Raw genomic sequence first — 14734 nt, 5'->3', positions numbered from 1 at the left:
AGAATCAGCTTATCGGGAACATTTTTGGAGAACTTTTCTTGCAGCATTCCAAGTGGACTCTTGCTGAAAGGGCCGACATTCCTTAAAGACATGATGTTTTAATACAACATGAGCCTAAGAGCTGGTCAGAAAAGTCATCAAGGAAGTGGGAAATAATGCTCAAAATAGGCTTCCCGAGAAGGCAGAAACTGTCAGCTTTTCAAGAAGCTTTTTGGGAGACTTTTTCCGGCGACTTACTTGGAGTTTTCCTCGAAGGTTGTTGATCAATTTAGAAGACATTATGTAGGAGTCGAGAACCATCCAGAAACATAGCAATAGCCAATGAAACCTAGTCCAAGAAGGACGCTTCAGAAGCAGAATACGAATCCTAGTCAAATAAAGGTAACCATTGGCAACAAGCAGCGGAGTTTGGGTCACCGGAGAAGTAGCCATCAGTGCTGGTGGCTGTGAAATGGAAGAGATATTGCGTACCCAAATATATTTTGTATTTGTTGTGCCATGTTCTTCTTAAACTAGGTCTATTTAACTCCATTCCATTTTGGAGTTACCCACCATGTTGGATGGTTTATTATTCTATCTGACACACAGTACCAATCAAGATCAAAATCAAATGGAAACGTAATTTTCTGACTAGAGAAGGAATGCTAGTACGTGTTTGTGGGAGAACAATACTCAACACAATTGATTTACATATTCACTTTTTGTTTAAGTAAAATAGATTCGAGAGAGAATTGTAGAGAGAGATGTGTATTATTATTGAGAATAGGAGCCCTATATTTAGGGATTACAAAGTACTAGTTCTAATGTTACAAGGAATACCAATCCGTGTAGGATTGGGAAATCTATAACCTTCTCTCCTATTGCTACTCCTAGTTTGATAAGGCACACTAAATCGATATTCCTTCAACACTCCCCCTTGTGCCGCTTCAAACTTGGTGGTGACGCTTCATCCGTTGCCTCGTTAAAAACCTTGCCAGGTAACAAAACCCCTGTGGGATAAAAATAACCCTGGTCGAAGGACAAAAAGAGCACAACACGTCCTTCACTCTTCGAGATCGAACATGTAGACATCATAACTCCCCCTGATGTCGATATCTCCCCCTGATTGCTACAATCGTGGGAGTTCGGATAACTTTCTCAATCCGATGCTCTTCACATGTTTCTCGAAGGTGGATTTAGGTAACGACTTAGTGAATAAGTCCTCTACATTATCCTCTGATCGGATTTGATTCACTTCAATCTTTAGAAGTGATTGTTGTTGCTGATTATAAAAGAACTTAGGCGATATATGCTTGGTGTTGTCGCCTTTGATGAAACCTAACTTCATTTGTTCAATACAAGCTGCATTATCCTCATAAATGCATGTAGGTTCATCTGTGGTAGACTTCAAACCACAACTTCCTTGAATATGTCGAATCACAGACTTTAGCCATATACATTCACGAACGGCTTCATGTAGAGCAATAATCTCTGCATGATTCGAGGAAGTAGCAACAAGGGTCTGTTTCGTAGACCTCCAGGATATCGCAGTGCTTCCCATGGTAAAGACATAACCAGTTTGGGAGCGACCTTTGTGAGGGTCAGAGAGGTACCCTGCATCAGCAAATCCCATCATTGTCGTTTTGATGGAGGGGAGTAGGGTGAGGCCGGCCACCCTTGGTGTTGGTGGCGGCGTTGGCGGCAATATGGCCGGCCACTTTGTCATGGTGGACGGTGGCTCCATGCCTAATGGGGTCCGATCCCATTCTTCCGTCATTCCTCTTCTCTCTGTAGGGATAAAATAGGCCCATATCAATCGTATCTCTTAGGTATCGAAAGATGGTCTTTACACCAATCCAATGGCGGCGTGTTGGCGCAGAGCTATGTCGAGCTAACAAGTTCACTGCGAATGAGATATCCGGTCTTGTGCATTGAGCTAAGTACAATAATGCGCCTATTGCACTCAAATAGGGCACTTCGGCCTCTAATGGTTCTTCGTCCTCATCCCTTGGACGAAACGGATCTTTTCCGGGCTCAAGACTACGACCAATCATGGGAGTACTCACAGGCTTTGCTTTATCTTCATTAAAGCGCCTTAGGATTTTCTGAGTATATGCAGACTGATGGATCAAAATCCCATCACTACGGTGCTCGAGTTCTAAACCGAGACAAAACCGTGTTTTCCCATGATCTTTCATCTCAAATTCGGATTTCAAATATTTAGCAGTTTCCTTCAACTCATCTAGAGTTCCAATTAGGTTCATGTCATCGACATAAACTGCTACGATTGCAAATCCAGAACTTGTTCTTTTAATGAACACGCATGGGCATATTTCATTATTAATATATCCCTTCCCAATCAAGTAGTCACTTAGACGGTTATACCACATCCGTCTGGATTGTTTTAAACCATATAGTGAGTGTTTTAATCTTATTGAAAACGCGCTCCGTGGTTTAGAGCCACTTGATTTGGGTAATTGAAGTCCATCTGGAACCTTCACATATATCTTTGAATCTAGATCCCCATAGAGATATGCTGTAACCACATCCATAAGCTGCATGTCAAGTTTTTCGGAAACTACCAAACTGACAAGGTAGCGGAACGTTATAACGTCCATTACGGGAGAATATGTCTCCTCGTAGTCGATTCCAGGGCGTTGTGAGAAACCTTGCGCCACAAGACGGGCTTTATATCTTACCACCTCATTTTTCTCATTACGCTTTCTAACAAAGACCCATTTATGGCCAACAGGCTTTACACTTAGGGGTGTCTGCGTTACAGGCCCAAATACCTGTCTCTTTGTTAGTGAATCCAATTCAACCTGGATCGCATCTTTCCATTTAGGCCAATCTGCTCTTCGTTGACATTCTTCAACAGAGCGAGGTTCGATATCATCATATTCTATAATTCCTTTTGCAATATGATATGCAAATGCATCATCAATCGCCATAGAATTTCTATCCATCATCTCATGTACACTAGTGTAATTTATGGAGATCTCTCTATTCTCTGGAGTTGGTTCTGACATTGGAGCGTGCCCTAATGATGTCTCTTGGACATAACCATAATCCGGAATATTCTCATGAGATGGATTATTCACATCGATGATTAATGGATAATTTTGTGCCAAACTCGCTTTCTTTCTTGGGCGAGAATCCATCGAACCTATGGGCCTCCCGCGCTTCCTGGCAGGAGCCATGGGCCTAGCCAAAACGTCACCATCACTGTGAGAGGGGACGTTGGCGCCATGCTCATATCCTCTTGAGTTGGCGTCATGTCCTCTAGTTTTTAGGCACATCAAACCTTGCAGGCATGTTTGCAGCATGTATGTGTGATCTCGTCACTTTAGCGATATCAGAAAACGCATCAGGCATCGATTCTGCTACGTTCTGAAGATCAAGAATTCTCCGCACTTCAATTTCGGACTGTGCGGTTCGGGGATCAAGATGAGACAGAGTGGGGACAGACCACGACAATTCCTGTCGTTCCTGTTGAACATTGATGTTCTTATCTCCCCCTAACGACGGGAAGACTGTCTCATCGAAGTGACAATCCACAAATCTAGCGGTAAAGAGATCGCCTGTCAAGGGTTCTATGTAGCGGATAATCGTTGGAGAATCATATCCAACATAAATGCCGAATCGTCGTTGAGGACCCATTTTGGTGCGCTGTGGAGGCGCAATAGGCACATAAACTGCACACCCAAATATGCGTAAGTGTGAGACATCAGGCTCATACCCAGTAACCATCTGGGACGCAGAGAAGGGTTGAGTGGCAGTGGGTCTCAGACGAATAAGCACAGTTGCATGCAATATTGCATAGCCCCAAGTAGAAATAGGGAGATTGGTGCGCATCACCAATGCTCGAGCAACCATTTGTAGTCGTTTAATGGCGGCTTCTGCGAGACCATTTTGGGTGTGAACATGAGGAACTGGATGTTCAACATCAATCCCAATGGACATGCAATATTCATCAAAAGTTTTTGATGTAAACTCCCCAGCATTGTCTAATCTTATAGACTTAATAGGATGATCAGGGTGGTGAGCCCGTAACTTAATTATTTGTGCTAGGAGTTTAGCAAATGCAGCGTTCCTTGTGGACAATAGCATGACATGTGACCAGCGTGTCGATGCATCAACCAATACCATAAAATATCGAAATGGTCCGCATGATGGTTGAATAGGTCCACAAATATCACCTTGGATTCTTTGCAAGAATGGTATATTTTCTTTGGTGTCTTGTGCATAGGATGGTCTCGATCCTAACTTTGCTAAAGAGCAGGCTTTGCAGAACGAATGATGGGCTTTAGAAACAACCAATAAGGATTTTGGTTGAGCCACAAAATCACAAGTGACTTTAGAAGTAAAATTTGGAGGCAAAGGAGCCTTGGTGGCGTCAATGCCACCCTGAGGCCGCAGGGGGAAGGCGGCGCCGGCCAAGGATGGCCGGATTTGGGGGTGAACGGCACCGTGAGGCGCAGGGGCTCCTTCAGTGTCCAAAAACCGAGTTTTACTTCTTTTCGTTCTGAAAAAGGGATGTCCGTGTGAAGTCTTTAATATACGGATCATCATGTCACGACCTGGGTGTCCCAAACGGTCGTGCCAAAGCCTATATGTGTCGGAATCCCATAAATCATCTCTCATGACATGGTTGGATTCAATAACTCGAATAGTGGTTGCATACAACCCACTAGAGTGACACATAAGTTTCTCTAAGACTCGTTTATGTCCGTAGTCATTAGAGGTGATGCAAAGGAACTCTTGTCTATTCTCACAATGTGTTTCCACATGAAAACCATTGGCTCTTATATCATTGAAGTAATAAAGTTCGAAAAAATATGTCCATGACATGAAAAATAAATCGATACTTTATTAATAATAGCCAATGATTACATCAAAGTTTCTTGACCAAAATCTAATCCAATATAAAAAAATCAAACCGTAGACTAATCGTAGTTACTCAATCCGTTCGGTAATTTCAATTTAGTTGTGACCAGGTAAGGTAAGGCGAGATTTTGGTGGAGCGTTGCTCACTTTTAAAACCGTTCTCTCATATCAAATCTTGCCTAGACATCACAGGTACTCTTGAGTACGCCTAGATGGAAAGAGTTAATACAATAAGTCATTTTATTGATTTAAGGCATAATTGCCATTACATGATTCTTGGAAATAATAAAGACTATAAAAATCTGCGGCATTTTGTCTTCATCGCCAGAGTTAAAGTCTTTGTGAACTCGATGTCTTGATCACCCTGATGCGACTACCTTCGTAGGTACATTGCAAATTCAGGTCCATTGATCAGACGTTCCATATCAGAAATAGACACCATAAAGAGGATTCTCCCTTGATTGAGGCGCATTGGCGCAATATGCATAGTCCCTAGGACTGGTGGCGTTGGAAAGTGGTGCCCATGGCCAACGTTGGCTCCATGGTTTCCAACCCTATGTCCCTCAAAATCACGCCTCCTAAGGTCGTGGGATTGTCGCCTTGAGCGATTACCTTCTTGAGCATTTCGATCGTATGGATCATGACGTCGATGGCGACTTTCTCTAGCCATAGGACGATGCTCTTGATAGCTATCTTGAAGCCTATCAAATCTTCTTTGCACAAGTTCATTGCCATGTCTTTCAGTAGTGGCCATAGCTTCAATAAGCTGTTGGAAACTTGTGATCCGTCTTGCATTTACATGAGTCCGGAGTAAGTCAGAGGACCTCATAGCATAAACGGGGAAGGTATTGAGCTCAAGGGTTTTCTCAATCAATTGGTCTTCTGTGATTGTTTTTCCACAAAGACGCATCATTGCTCTGATGCTGAGAGCTTCCGAATAAAATTGCCTGACAGTGTCAAATTCAGAGAAGCGAAGATCTTTCCATTCTGCTTCTGTATTCGGAAGTATGGAGTCACGAACATTGCCATATCGTTCGCGAAGCGCATGCCAAAGCTTTATGGCGCTATCCTCATTTATGAACTCAAACTGTAGGTCACTATCCATGTGACGTTTCATGAAGGCAAGTGCCTTGGAATTATCTTTCTCAGTTTGAGGGTCTGGAGCCGTTTCTATAGGACAAAGCTCTTGGACTATATGCAATAAATCACGGGCAATAAGGTGGATCTCGACATCAGTGACCCAAAGTAAGTACCTTTTGCCTGCATAATCCAATGGAACAAAATCGAGTTTGTTCATGTTTGACATCCTAAAAGATGAAACAAAGACAAGTTAGTTTCGGAGTCAATGCTTCCACAAAAACTAATAAGATTTCCGAGCTATGCTACCAAGAAATCGATTTCCAAGAATGATTGGATTAGACCGAAACAATGATGTTTGTATGGTCGTAAATCGATGCTTACGGACGCTCTTAGTCCGAAGTCTTACGCACGCTCTTAGTTCGTTAATTGCCTGAATCCCCACGATTCCGCTTTTCAATGATCGAATCCACGTTATAAGAAAGGTGGGATGTAGAAGAAGGGAGGTTTTCAAGTCCCCGAGAAAAGAAGAAATATAAATTCCGAATTATAGGAACTTCAAAACTTACTCTTTTGAATACTTACATGTATTTGGATCACGCGCGTGTCGATGCAGGCGTGATGGAGCGAAGCAATCCGAGTAGAGGCGTGCGGCGAATGTTTATAAGGTCAAGCTTGTTGAAATTCGGAGCAAATTCTCTTCTGAACAGTTTTCACTTTGATTGTTGTACTGGTCTCAAAATAACTCCGATAAGGCTGAAATTCGGAGGTCAGATGTAAGAGACATAGATGAACAACTTTTATGAAGAAAAGATTTTGATCCGAGGTTCCGAACTAGATGTTTCGGAGCCTGCAAAAAGACGGACGTGCACAGGAAAGGGGAAAGGTGCAGTCGGTGTGCGTTGGTGCTGCAGGGGCAGTAGGGATGCGTGCGCAGGGGCGCGTAGCGCTGGGCGCGCAAGGAGTAGGCTGCAGCGAAGGCTTGGCTAGCTCAGGCTAGGGGCTGCTGGGGCAGTAGGCACGCAGGTAGGCAGAATAGTTGGTTTCGGTTTTTGTGGCTAGAGTCGTGCTAATAACGTGTTTAAGTAAAATAGATTCGAGAGAGAATTGTAGAGAGAGATGTGTATTATTATTGAGAATAGGAGCCCTATATATAGGGATTACAAAGTACTAGTTCTAATGTTACAAGGAATACCAATCCGTGTAGGATTGGGAAATCTAGAACCTTCTCTCCTATTGCTACTCCTAGTTTGATAAGGCACACTAAATCGATATTCCTTCAACACTTTTCATATTTACCACAACAGATGTGATGACACTGTATTTTGTGGTAATTATAATGATTCAGATTTGTGTTTATATTGTACTAGCCCTATTGTAAATGTAAGATTTTGCAAAATACATGTAGGCCAACAATCCTACTCCACAGAGTGCTGCTAGTAACCAGTAAAAGTAATCAAGATGTGCAAGATTAAGGTTGTCGGAAAACCAGCTAGTGTGGCCTCCCCAACTGGTTGCTTCCTCAATAATAGAGATAAGAAAGCTGCTCAGAAAGTTTCCCACACCAAATATACTGAGGTAGAGGGCAAGTCCCATGCTTCTTAATTCATTTGGTACCTGATCATAGAAGAACTCTTGTAGACCAACAATGGTGAAAACATCGGCTAGTCCATACAAAAAGTACTGAGGAACCAACCACCAAATACTCATTGGAATTGTGGCACTTGGCAGATCAACCAGATCATAATCTTTGGCAGTTTGGAGCCTTTTCATCTCAACTAAAGCTGCAACGACCATAGATATGATAGAGAAAAACATCCCAGTTCCGATTCTTTGTAGCTTTGTAATGCCAAAGGGTTCTCTGGTGAAAGCTCTTGCCATTGGAACAAAAATGCGGTCATAAATGGGTATGATCATCATTATGGCAAGGCAGATAAATGACTGAAGTGAAGCAGCTGGTATGTCAAAACCGGGCACAATAGTTCTGTCCATGGTAGCACCTTGCTTGGTGAAGAAAGTACTGGACTGTGCACATACAATTGCATATGGCAAGCATGTAGCCCATATTGGAAACAGCCTCAGAACAGCCTTTGCTTCCTCAACCTCAGCGATGGTACACACCTTCCCGTTTTTCTTCAAATGATCTGGTGCAAGCAAGGCTTTGTTGAGGAGCCTGTAAAATTAGAGGAAAAAGAACTTAAAAGAAGCTTCAAAAGAGCTTTGGTGGAGTACCTTAACTTATGAGATCAATTACAGTTTCCTATTGTCAGCGACATGAAGGACAAAGATTTACATTATAAGGGAAATATACTAAAGTGGAGTGAATAACGACTTTAGTACAGCAAATAATATATAGGAGTTTTTTTTAGTTGGAATGACGGCTTTTTCAATAAATAAAGTCACTTTACAAGACATAACGCAAAGTTCCATTAAATGGCGGAGTTCAATAGCATCCATAAGTATATGTAGTATAACTGATGCACTGAAACGACATAGTTCTTGCTGAACCATCTAAAACCACAAGAAAAGTGCATTTATAAATTCTAAAATGCCCTTGTTACACAACAACGAATACGCATAGCTGTATAAATGACAGATTTTTCACTTAATGTACCTTAATCCCAACTATTATATGCCTGAGTACAAACTAATTGGCATACATCAGACCCAAAAAAAAAAAAAAAGGGATTCATATAGATAATAAAAAGAGATATGACAATCTTCGTTACGTGCTATGTAAAACTGATAGGGACAGTATCCAAATGGGAAATATTAACACTTGATAGAACCTTCATCTATCAAATAGTTTTAAAGTCAGTACTCAGAAGAGTCATGCAAGATAAAATGGGCTTCATATGTATCAAACTCTTTTATTGAATCCTTCTCCGAGTTTACTCTCCCCATTCTCTTTAATCTAAACCTATGCATATAAGATGCTTACTTGAATTGTTCAGACCTTTGATCAGGCAAGGTTCCACGGGATTCCTCTTCAGAAGCTATTGCTGAAGGACTAGTTCGCCGGTTCCTTAATGCAGCAACAAAAACCTTGCCAATTCTCACAAATGGGCTTTCCTCCTCCCCTTGGATGCTATACCGGTATGTCCTAGTTCCACTGACAAAAATAATCATTCCAAGGACCATCACAACACAAGGAATTCCAAAACCCAGACCCCAGCTTAGATTGTCCTGTATGTAGATCAATACCGAGAATGTCAATAGTATGCCTGCATTCATACCAAAGTACCACCAATTGAAGAATGAGCTTTTCGCTTTGCACTCCTCTGGATCTTGTCCATCAAACTGATCTGCGCCGAAAGCCTGAACACAGGGCTTGTGTCCACCTTGCGCAACTGCTACTAGATATAGAGAGAAGAAGAATAACACTATTTGAAGCTCAGAAGAAGTAAGCATGGCCGACACGGTCAACAAGCCGAGTCCCTGTTCCAATATAGGTCAAGAACAATAATATTCAAACATAGCATGATGTAGAAAACAATAATCATTGGTAACATGCTCCTCCATCAGAAGCTAAAGTGAAATATAGATCAAATCTGCAGTATTTTTTAGTTCCATCTGATGTATGGTGGAAATGGAGATAACACCTCGTTCATTTTCACATCGTAAACACCCAGATACATGCAAATAACATTACTACAAGTCTACAACTAAGTTCCATTTCTCGGATTTCAGATTTCGGAAATCTCTTCTCATCCATGACAAAGCAGCTAGTTGCTAGGTTAGTGTTCTTTCTAAGTATCTATTGCTTTTCAATTCGAGAATGTTTCCCGGAATGAGGGTCCATGAAAAACGCAAAAATAAAATAAAAAACGCATGCCATAGGTTCAGATCATCCAAAGTTCCAAACTATTGGAAACGGATCATCTAGAAGCGGGTCGGGTCAGCAGATAAGTCAAATTACAAAGCTAACCCGCATTGACTTTAAGCACGTTCACTGAATGCAAAAATAATAGAGCGGAAAAAAGAAACTGATGAAAGCGACAGACCAAAATGTAGAGGAGAGAAGCAACAATAATAGTGCGATAGCGACCCAGAAAAGAATCCGCCACGAATGCTCCCAGTAGAGGAAGCAACTGCGCCGTTCCGGACCATATGTTCACATTCTCCGCCGCCGTCACCGTCGACTGTCCCAGCGGCCCCGTCAGAAACGTTATCAGATTAGAGCTAATCCCATAGTACGCGAACCTCTCCGCAACTTCCACCCCTGAGTCAAATTCAAATGATTATTTAGCTTCTCAGTACTGTAAGTGAAGGCAAGTGATTGTGTTACCTATTATGAAGGATGCGGAACGCCAACCGCCGGAGGTGGATCTGTGGACCGGATGGCCTTTGTAGTCAGCGGCGCTGTCTACGACGTCGTCTATGAGTGGGTTTTGGGTCTCCGGAGATTCTTCGCGAGAAGTAGCCATTACCGGTGGTTGGGTCGAGTAAGCGGGAGATATTTCGTATCCAACTCCTTCATGTTCCCCATTCCACATTATATAGTTAATCTTCTCGATGCAAATTTCGTTTTCCTGATGACGTCTGACACTGACTTTTGTAGTAAAGCAATAACTCAGATTCTCAGAACACTTTTCGGTTTTGATTTTTAAGGAATTTTTTAAAAAATAAGATGGAGTGAAGTTCACCCTCTTTATTTTAAGATATATATTTAGAGTCAATTACATATAAGGCCATTTTTAAAGTTTTTCCCTCATGAGCCCACTTGATTAAAAATTGTGATAAATTTTAGTTATAAAAATCAATATATTTATGTAAATGTCACTAGAGTAAAAAGTCAACAATCATTCTCTCTCTTCTCTCTGGCAAGGTTTCCGACCAACTTCCGGCAAGTGTCTCCGGCCGACCTCTGGTGAGGGTCTCCGACGATTTCCGGCAAGGTCTCCGGCCGACCTCCGACAACTTCTGACAAGGGTCTCCGGCAAATTCCGACAAGTTTTCCGGCGATCATAAAAGCTACTGTCACTGACATCAAAAGCTACTCTGATAAGATTTCCGGCCACCTCCGGCGAGGTCATAAAAACTACTATCACTAGTAACAAAAACTACTGTCACGAACAAAAGCTACGCTCCCCAAAATCAAAAGTTACTATCCCCACCAACAACTATTCGTGACACCAAAATCTACTCTCACCAACAACAAAAGTTACTCCGGTAAGTTATCTGGCGAGGTAACAAAAGCTACTGTCAACAATACTAAAATCTACTCTCACCAATACCAAAAGCTACTTCAGTGAGTTCTCTGGCGATGTAACAAAGCTACTGTCACCAACATCAAAAGCTACTCTTACCAATAACAAAATCTATTCCGGTGAGGTCTCTGGCGAGATCACAAAAGCTACTGTCATTCACACCAAAAGTTACTGTCACCAACAGAAAAAGCTACTCTCACTAACAAGAAAAACTACTGTCACCAACAGCAAAAGCTATGCTCACTAACAAGAAAATATACTGTCCAGATTACTACTGTCACCAACAACAAAAGCTACTATAATCAATACCAAAAGCTACTCTTACCAGCACCAAAAGGTACTACCAAACTGAACAAAAATTACTCCCAAAGACTGAGAAAACTATTACTCCTGATTTCAACCAAACACAAATCCAATTGGGCGCAAATTTTGCCAAATCGTCTGAATTCAATAACAAACCAGTCAATAGATATTCACATGCCACACTCCAAAACACCTACTAACTAAGAAAATAACATTATAGGCTCAAGGTGAATTCTTTGATTAAGCCATGTCTTGGGCTCAAAACTTGAATCCAAATATCAAACTGACAAATTAACACAAATACCATAGAATCCAAATTGAACAATGAGACATAAAATTAAGATTCAATTTCATTCAAAAGAAGTTTGATAACACACTAAATTATGTTTACAGTAGCATCATATTATAAACTCTCAATTGCTCAACATGTTTTGAAATGGAACTGTACGTACTTGCAGATTATAAAGAAACTATGCAAGAGTAGTCCTCGGTGTAGACACACATAAAGAATTTCAGCCTCTCTCTATTCTCCAGCATCTAATAGTTCTATATATTCCACCTCATGGTCTTAGAACTTAAGAAACTAATCCGTCAAAATCACAAAATTAACTAATGATCCTAGACATATTAAGAGAAAAAATGCACAAATTAAACATCTATTGAAATCGTAATTCTGGAATTGGTGCTCTGTTACCGTCAGTCTCCTTCTTCGACACTGTCGCTTCGTCTGAGCACAATTGCACGCCGAAACTGAGTGAAAGATCCTCTTGCAACTTTCTGATCGAAGAGATATGAGTAGAGTAGGGAATCAGATAGATCTAAGTTCGCCTCTAGTAAGGTAGCTCCCAATCGGAGCTTCTTCGTCGCCGTCGTCTTCTGCATGACCTGAAATTCAGCGATGGAGCAGGGTCCTTTTGCGGCCGAATTGTTCGAATAACCCAATCCAATTCTGGTCGCCGGAGCTGCATTCTCCTGGTCATCAATCGACATAAGACAGTGGAATCAGGGTGGAGCAGCACCATCACGCCGGTGCCGCGAAGATCCGTGATCGATGAGAGTGAGAGAGAGAGAGAGCATCGCGCCGGTCGTCTCTGGAATTGGAGGTGCAGACCAAGATGTGATCTGTGATCGAGGAGAGAGAGGGACCGAGAAACCGTCGTGCCGGTGGTCGCCGGAATCGGAGGCGGAGATCGAGAAGAGAGGGAGAGAGAGAAAAAGAGATGGATTTGTGATCAATGTAAAACTGATGGAATTGGGCTTAGGTAGAAGGGTAAAATTGTCAGGAATGAAATAATCTGTGAATGCAAGTGGCCTTATGTGTACAAGAAAAATTAGGTGGTCTTATGGCTAATTAAAGTTTTAAAATGATACTTGTGTGTAATTTTCTAATATATTTAACGATTTTTTTTTAATATTTTAATTTTGTCCTTTTATAAGATTTTCAATTAAATTAAGAAAGAATGAGTATGAATTGCAAATTAATAGGTGTGACTTTCGTTCTTCAAAGAAAAATGGTAATTTAATTAAAGTGAAACTTCATTTTAATCAAGTAGAGATCAATTTATGGAAAATGGTTAGAATTTCAGTAGTATCTACATTATCTATCTATAATATACGCTTTGGTAGCTGAAGTGGATATGAAAATACTCAAATATCCTCACACTACAGATTATATTAAATTAATGTTTAATAAATAAGAGCTACTAAATATAATAAAAAAGTTAAAAAAAATTACTAAAAAGAAGAAAACTACCCATTATTTGTATAAACCGTAATATCTTTTTTTTTAAAATAAATTTTACTATTTTTATAAGAGAAAATTAGAAGAAAAAAAAACCCAAAAAATGAAGCTCCTATTAGGAAAAACCCATTCCTATATTTTCTTTTAATCTACACCCATTTACATAATTAAACATTCCTTGTAGGTTTTAAGTCTATAATTATGATTTTTCTTGTTTTTTTAGTTTGACTATTTTACTGATTGAATAGGTAAAATAATCCTCAAATATAGCTGTTGACCTTTTAGTAAAATATTCATTTCACCTCATTTACCGGAAATGAAATAGAATAATCCAACACCCTTGTCATTAACTTTCACTTGCTAATTTTGGTATTTCTAGATGAACCATAGGCCTAACTGTATAATTTTTCCTATCGTACGTACTAGTGTTAAATATCATGTGAGTTTTAACATAAGCGAATGATTTAGGTACCTATCATTTAGGAGTTCACAATTTGTACCTATCAATCAGGGAATAACTTAGGTAGAATGAACCATTGGTAAAATTGCATAATTTTGTCTATCATTTAGGTGTGAAACATCGTGTGGGTTTTAACATAAACAAATGATTTAGGTACCTATCATTTAGGGAGTTCACAATTTGTACCTAAATCATTCATAGAATGACTTAGGCACCTATAATTCCAGCTTTTGAATGTGGAGATTACATAACCTCCAACCCAGGTATTGATTTCAATTGCTGGAATCAAGAGTTGATTAATTCTGGGCAATGTCTTTGCGCAACTGTTTCAAGTCTTGCATCTGCAGAAAGTTTGGGGATGGTGGCAGCTTTTGTAATTCTTAACAACAATGGGTTTTAATATTTATCCTATTTAATAGTTTTTTCTTAGATAAACCTAATTAATAGGTTTGGGTGTATATTAAAACAATCTTATAGATGGGTTTAATCTAAAAGGTGTATGTGAATTTGGGTGTAGAATCAAATTCCCCTTTTTATAATGAAAATATTTTCTTACGCATGCAGAGCATGTAGTTTCAGACTAGTTATTATTAAGAGAAGCAGATTGATTCCACATATAGCTAGATATAGCTGTCAAGAACTCTTATCGGGTTTCTCTATATGGAACATTGGAATTAAGTTTCCAAGTGTGACAGTTAAGTTTTCACTTTTCAATGTGTAGTTGATTTTCACTTATAGTTTGTTTTAACTCTCAAAAACAGGTTTCTCTATATGGAACACTGGAGTTATGTTTGTTTCCAAGTGTGGGAGAGAGTTGAGTTTTCAGTGTAGTAGTTATAAGATGGTTCATTTTTCTTTTCGATAGGGACATAGTTTGGATTGAATTTAGGAGTTAGGACTTTGGAGAGAAGCAAGTATTTCAATATTTGCCAATGAATGTTGGACTTTTAGCAAGGTTTCTCCTAAAGCTGCCAAGAATATTTTGCATCTTTTTGAATTTTTTTCAAAAGCTTCTTGTCAACATATCAAGTGATCAACTATAGCAAGTTTAATCAAATAATTCCTAGTGGGAGAAAG

General features: G+C 40.1%; 1 protein-coding gene across 3 annotated transcripts; it reads right to left on the bottom strand.

Annotated features, from left to right (window-relative positions):
* Window positions 1-7038: 7038 nt before the first annotated feature.
* On the bottom strand, window positions 7039-10421 carry LOC133743120 (protein NRT1/ PTR FAMILY 5.10-like). 3 transcript variants are annotated; one of them, XM_062170905.1, is made up of 4 exons: window positions 10232-10421; window positions 9902-10165; window positions 8885-9383; window positions 7039-8116 (listed from the first exon to the last, which is right to left on the bottom strand). In XM_062170905.1, exons 1-4 carry the CDS (start codon window positions 10368-10370, stop codon window positions 7300-7302), a joined length of 1719 nt encoding a protein of 572 aa, XP_062026889.1. In that variant the 5' UTR covers window positions 10371-10421; the 3' UTR covers window positions 7039-7299. The 3 variants fall into 3 exon arrangements, with proteins under 3 accessions (XP_062026889.1, XP_062026887.1, XP_062026888.1); XM_062170903.1 differs by having other exon boundaries at window positions 8885-9381; window positions 9948-10165; XM_062170904.1 differs by having other exon boundaries at window positions 8900-9381; window positions 9948-10165.
* Between the last annotated feature and the right edge of the window lie 4313 nt (window positions 10422-14734).

Source organism: Rosa rugosa, chromosome 4, assembly GCF_958449725.1.
Source record: "Rosa rugosa chromosome 4, drRosRugo1.1, whole genome shotgun sequence".
NCBI classification, from domain to species: Eukaryota; Viridiplantae; Streptophyta; class Magnoliopsida; order Rosales; family Rosaceae; genus Rosa; species Rosa rugosa.
This window is presented reverse-complemented; position numbering and strand designations above follow the sequence as displayed.